This window comes from Gossypium arboreum, chromosome 10, assembly GCF_025698485.1.
Source record: "Gossypium arboreum isolate Shixiya-1 chromosome 10, ASM2569848v2, whole genome shotgun sequence".
NCBI classification, from domain to species: domain Eukaryota; kingdom Viridiplantae; phylum Streptophyta; class Magnoliopsida; order Malvales; family Malvaceae; genus Gossypium; species Gossypium arboreum.
Window position 1 is genome coordinate 99,175,675 of NC_069079.1, and position 7,027 is coordinate 99,182,701.

The 7,027-nt window shown below is 36.6% G+C and overlaps 1 protein-coding gene across 1 annotated transcript; it reads left to right on the top strand.

The window, feature by feature from the left end:
* Positions 1-1,045: 1,045 nt before the first annotated feature.
* On the top strand, positions 1,046-4,142 carry LOC108479687 (beta-amylase 1, chloroplastic-like). Its single transcript, XM_017782420.2, has 4 exons — positions 1,046-1,945; positions 2,597-2,807; positions 2,906-3,016; positions 3,105-4,142. Exons 1-4 carry the CDS (start codon positions 1,311-1,313, stop codon positions 3,909-3,911), a joined length of 1,764 nt encoding a protein of 587 aa, XP_017637909.1. The 5' UTR covers positions 1,046-1,310; the 3' UTR covers positions 3,912-4,142.
* Positions 4,143-7,027: the final 2,885 nt, after the last annotated feature.

Here is a 7,027-nt window from a genome sequence, read left to right on the forward strand (position 1 = left end):
AAATTTTTAAAATTTTTAAAAAATTAATTTAATGCTGACATGTCATCCACATGGCAATCTAGGTGTATGCTACGTTAACAAAGTTACAAATGTTAATTTTTCAATCTATTTTGAGATGACTTTATTTTAAAAAATAAATACAAATTTAAAAGCTAGAACAAGGGCATAACTAGGAAATTTGGCGAGGGCCTTAACCTCCTAAAATGAAAAATTTTCTACTAAGGCCCTATAAAATTTTAATTTAAATTAATAAAGGTAAAATTGTAATTTAGTTTCCTAAAATGATAACAATTTAATTTAATTTTTAAAATTATAAAAATATAAACTATTAAAATAATAAAATAATATTTTTATTATCGTAAAATTATAATTTAATTTTATCATTTTAAAATTTTCTAGCTTGGTCTAGAAAAGGTGAAAAGTTAAATAAAAGATAAAATGATAAAATGATAAAATGATTTTTTTTTTGTAATGTTAAAGGATGATTATGTGAATTAAAAAAAAATTACACCGATATAAAAATTTAATTCTCAAATATTCTAAATTTTAATTACTATCTTATCTATGCTGTTTCCTACGCAGTTCAAATTTATGGGGTATAGGTCGTTTTCTCTTCACAAATCTTAAGGAAGAAGTTGGCAGCAGTCCCCATAATGTATCCAAGATTCAAGGGTGGTCCACACAAGAATCAAAAGTGAATCAGAGCCACCAATTCCCAATCATATGATATCGGGCCAGACCCTAAATTCGGTTTCTACCGTTGATTTATGCTGAATCACCCGATATTACGGACCCTATGTGTCTTAAACCAACAGAAGGTGGCATTATCTGCCGTCCTACCGCCCCTCAAAACCATCCACCTGTCCCCCTGCCTGCCCCTTGCGTGGACGTCTAAGTAGCCTTAGAAACAAAACACTAAATCCTCTTATCCTATGTCTTAAGCCGAAAGGATCGGACACGTGAATGTTCCCTTATAAACACGTGCCTCTATCTCTTTCGCTATCCTATTTTTTAGTCCCTCACTCCAAAAAAACGCGTTCACGACACTTATTTAATCTAACCGTCCATTCTCACGTGAGTCCAGCAATCGTAGCCGTTGCCTCCTGGATCGCCCCTTCTTTAAATTTCGTTTCTATAAATACTTCATCTCACAACACCTTCAAGCCTCAGCTCACATTCAAAGTCGGAAACATCCCCAACTGAATAAATTTACGCAAAACAAAAAAGAAAAGGGTGTAAGATTCATTTCCTTTTTTCTTCTCATCTCTGACAGGTAATCGGAAAAGCCAAACAATTCGAATAAATAGAAAATGGCGTTGAATTTGGCGCATCAGATTGGATCTCTAGCCGGGACACAAATTGCAGCTGAAGTCACTACCGGAGAACAATCATCCTCAGCGACGGCTAATGTGTCGGGAGTTCGGAAAGTTCCATTGGCGAATCTCCGATGCAACGCCCCAGGAGAAGCTCTGTCCCCTCCAATGTTAACTCCACCGCTGACGCCGCGAAGCGCGGCAAACAGGTCGGCTATGATGAGTCCGTCGCTGCGTCCGGATCTGTCCGCCGCTTGCCAGGCCTACGGGACGTTATCACCGCTGGAGACGGCTGAGGAGTCATCGGCGTCGGTGGCGTGGAAGGAGGGAGGGAAGAAAGAGGAGAAGAAAGGGGTTCCGGTTTACGTGATGATGCCGTTGGATAGCGTGACGAACGGGAATACGGTGAATAGAAAGAAGGCGATGAATGCGAGTCTCCACGCGCTGAAAAGCGCGGGAGTGGAGGGGATAATGATTGACGTTTGGTGGGGGCTGGTGGAGAGGGAAGCGCCGGGTGCTTACAATTGGGGTGGCTACGCCGAGCTTCTCGAGATGGCTAAGAAGCATGGCCTTAAAGTCCAGGCTGTCATGTCATTCCATCAGTGTGGCGGCAACGTCGGTGACTCTTGCACGTTCGTATCTCCTCCTTACCTCTCTTTACTGTTTAACTTTTAAAATTTAAACCCTTCTTTTTCTTCAAGATCCCGTTACTCAGCTTATGAAAATTTTATTTAAAAAATAGTAATTTTAAATTAATTTTTGTGGGGATGGGATACCTTTTTGAAAATCAAGAAGAAAGAAAAGTTTACACGTTTGATTAATTATTGATTCCAAGTCAATCATTTGCTTTTTTTTGAATTTGAAAGAGACAATCAGATGAACCAACGTTTTTAAAAAAAAATTTAGATGAAGGGATAACGTAAGCTTTCATTGCATCTTTTTACAAAAGTGGGGTAAAAAGGGGACCGAAAGAAATTAAATTTGGAGATAGATATGGAAATAAATTTTCAGAACCTATTTTAAAAGTTCATGAATCAGAAAAATTTTTTTTTACGAAGGATAAGGACCCATTTTCACGGAGGGTACGGTGGTAGCTTTCATTTCTCTCCATCTCTCCAGGCAGAGAATATGGGGTTTGTATGGAAATTTTCATAAGCCCCCATACGGTGGTCCAAATCCTGTATTATTTATCTAAATTTTTATTGAATCAAATACTGGGATGTATTGATTTGATGTTATGGAGATACTCTTTTAAAGGAAAAAATATGGTTGTTTTTGTACAGTATTCCTTTGCCCAAGTGGGTTACAGAGGAGATCGAGAAGGACCCAGACCTCGCATACACTGATCAATGGGGAAGAAGGAACTACGAATACCTTTCACTTGGTTGCGATACCCTTCCTGTCTTGAAAGGCCGTACGCCTGTTCAGTGTTATGCTGATTTCATGCGTGCCTTTAGGGACAATTTCAAACACCTCCTTGGTGATACCATTGTGGTAATTCTTCTAATTTACTAGTAATTGTTGATCCCATTTTGTCTCATCCTCTTGGAAGAATTCAACTGCTAAGGAATTACCGTTGTTTTTCACTACAGGAAATCCAAGTCGGAATGGGTCCGGCAGGTGAGCTTCGGTACCCTTCGTATCCGGAGGCGAATGGGACATGGAAGTTCCCTGGAATTGGAGCCTTCCAATGTTTTGATAAGGTACCCTGACATTGCACTGCTCTCTCTTGTCTCTATTTCAGATTAGGTTCTGTTTTGATGTTAATAATATGGATGTTATTTGATGCAGTATATGCTTAGCAGCCTCAAAGCAGCAGCTGAAGCGGCGGGTAAGCCAGAATGGGGTAGCACTGGCCCAACTGATGCTGGTCACTACAACAATTGGCCAGAAGATACGCCTTTTTTCAAGAAAGAAGGTGGTGGTTGGAATACTCCATATGGTGAATTCTTCCTTACCTGGTACTCTCAGATGCTGTTAGATCACGGGGAGAGAATTCTATCGTCCGCAACATCGATTTTTGACGGTGCAGGTGTGAAGATCTCAGTGAAAGTTGCGGGAATCCACTGGCATTATGGAACCCGATCCCATGCTCCTGAACTCACAGCAGGGTACTATAACACAAGGTACCGAGATGGTTACCTCCCGATCGCTCAAATGCTAGCACGTCATGGTGCCGTTTTCAACTTCACTTGCATAGAGATGCGGGATCATGAGCAGCCCCAAGATGCCTTGTGTGCACCTGAGAAGCTAGTGAAGCAAGTTGCTTTAGCAACCGGAGCAGCACAAGTTCCGCTTGCCGGGGAGAATGCACTTCCCCGTTATGATGAATACGCCCACGAGCAGATCTTACAAGCTTCATCGTTGAATGTCGATGGCTCACCAGTTGATAGAGAGATGTGTGCATTTACGTACTTGAGGATGAACCCATCGCTCTTTCATCCGGACAATTGGAGACGGTTTGTTGCATTCGTGAAGAAGATGAAAGAGGGAAAAGGAGCTCGTCGGTGTTGGGAAGAGGTGGAGCGGGAAGCCGAACAATTCGTGCATGTCACGCAGCCTTTCATTCAGGAGGCCGCTGTTGCCCTTATGCATTAGCGCATAAGAGCAATGGTAGCTTAGTAAAGAGTTTGTATTAATAACAGTTCCTCAAGGATTCTGAAATGATATAGTTTTTCCTTTCAATTTTTTTTCCTATGCAGTGGCTAGGGAAAAAAATGCATGTTGTATAATTTGGTATTCGATTTTACTTTGTACCAAATAGTTCCAACTCTTTCCAATTTTAATCAAGGATCATATATATTAGATTATTTATTTGCCTTTTTTAAAGCATTCGATTATATTTGAATTTCTGAAAGAAAGGATTTTACGTTTATAAATATGGTAAAAGTATAACAAAGTTTCTAAACTACTGTTAAAATATATTATGTATAACAATAAATTTAGTCTTCAATTTTTATATATTTATACAATTTGATTTATTCTTTTGTTAAGAGTAAATTAAAAATTTTTGAATAGCAAATTAAAAAAAATCTAAGCTCTTTTAAATTTTTAAAAATTATAAATTAATTGTTAAAAGTTTAGAATTAAAATTTTTATTAAAGCATTAAAAGTTTCTAATTTTAAAATTAAAAAATTTGGTGTAAACATATTAAAAGTTTCTTCTTAGTTTTATAATTTTAAAATTATAAAAGTTATAAATTTTATTTTTATAATTTGTTTATAATTTTTATGACTTTTTAATATTTTTAAATTTTAAAATCGTAATTGATTTTTTAAATTTGTTACTAAGGTCTTTTGATCCTTTAATTTTATTAGTTTAAAATTACTTCCAATAAAAGAGTACGAGTCAAATTAAATAAATGTGTAAAGGTAATAAATGTGTAAAGGTTAAGGATTGAATTTGTTATTATACTTTATATAAATATCATATTTGAATAGAGAGGTGGCTTTGCTCACTCATCTAACATAAAAACGACTAATTTGCACATTTATTCAGCAGAAAGGGTAAAATGCAATTCAATGTATAATACAATAGATTTTGTGATACTTTTATGGGTTTTTTTACATAAATAATATATAAAAAAAAAACCAAAATGGGCTATTCAAATAGGCAAAGGGTGGTGCATAGGCGACACCACCCTTATTCTGACATAGGCAGCTCCACTTTTCTATTCTGGTATATACGGGTAAAAAAATACAAAAGGGGTACGGTGCCTATCTGATAGGCGGCACTGGTGGTGCCTATTTGATGGGCGGCACACTAGTATATTCCCCCTCACTCCCCCATCCGGCTCGTATCAGTTAAAAAAAAAATTAGCAGAACAAGAAAGGGAGAAAAGAAGAAAGAAAGAAAAGAGAAGAACGAAAAGATATTATTATTTTATTGTTATTTTCAAATATAATAGAATATGATAAGAAAAGAAATATTTTGTTAGTATTATATAGTTTGTTTAGTGTTATTTTTATGTTTTGTTTTAAAGTTATTTTGTTTATTGTGATTTGTTAGTAAGTTTTGTGTTTAGATTATTAAAATATTATGTTTTAATTTTTTTAATATATTTGAAAGTTTTTATGTTAATAACTATTATAAAGTAATTATTAGTTAGTGATAACAAAAAAAAATAGATTAATACTGAAAATATTTTTGTCATAGATATTGTTAGAAATGGCAATAAATTTGATATTGCTAGAAATGGTCCTTTTTCATTCATTAAATTTTTTATGTAAGTATTTTTATGCTATTCGAAATTGTTTTGAGAATTTTTGTTTATTTTTTAACAGTTTGAGTATTGAAGATGGATAATCAATTTTTTGTATGCGTTTATTTCGATAGAATTATCCTGACAACAACCGTTGGATATATATTTGAATGTCGGCAACAAATAGCAATGAGATTTAATAGAAATGTCTCGTTCGATGATATGAAGGAAAGGGTTAGCGCAAAAATTGTTAGACGTTGTGGGAGAAGGATCTCAAAACTTTTCTACCAGTTTTCAGTTTCGACAAATCCCATCAAATTCATCGAAATGGAACTTATAGATGATGAAGACGTAGAGACAATGATCGCTCTTTATTGTAGGAATCAGAGTGACCAAAAAGCACCGATTCATTTACTTGCTGAGTTAGCCGGTGTGGAGCCAAATGAAGATCTCGCTGCATATGGTGAAGAACATGGAGCTCAAGAACCGTGCATAGTACATTGATAGTGAATCGGCTATACGCGAGATCGATATCGATCTTAATGTTGCACCCGATATTGATGTGGTTGGTGATGATGGATACAATAGTATTGTTCTTTGTGATCAAAAGGTGGATAGTGATAGTGATCCCGATGTGGACGAGGTCCCCGATGATATTGACGACGAAGACGTGAATGACGATGGAAACATTAACGCGTTTTTAGTCAGGAACCAGATTTGACATATTGTGATACACAATAATCCTAGGCCACACATGTCACTCATAGACCTCGACGCGACGCACTTACCTGAGTTTTTGGAGTACCGTGAAATACTACCTGCTCACCGGCTGGCCGTAAATTCTGATCCTAATGAGTTGTTTGTAGGCAAGAGATTCGAAAGTAAAGAAGAATGTGTATTTGCTATTAAACGATATTGCATGAATATATCAGTGGGCTACAAAGTCGCAGTGTCTAAACCGGTGTTATATATTAGGGAGTGTTGGAAGTCGGTAGAAGGCTACAATTGGCTGGTACGAGCTGCATTTATTCAAAATTCGCAGATGTGGGAGATACGAAAATTTGTTGAGCCTCACACATGCACATCAACACGTATGACAAAAGATCATCGAAAACTTGATTCCAAAACTATCTGTACGTGTATCATGCCAATGGTGAAGGACATACCGACCATTAAAGTTTTAGTACTGATTCCGAAATGCAGGCATGATTCCAGTATCGAGTATCATACCGAAAGATGTGGATAGCTAAACAAATGACAATGGAGTAATTGTACTGGGATTGTGATGCGTCGTATAATGAGCTACAATGATGGATAGCCGCTATACGGGAGTACGTACTAGGGACTATCATTGAGTTACAGATACGACCTTATTATGGCCCGTATGACCAATTACAACTGGGAAAAAGATTTTTTCATCGGATGTTCTAGATGTTTGATCCATGTGTGCGTACATTTCCCCACTGCAAGCCGTTTGTGCAAGTAGATGAGACCTGGCTATATAGAAAATAT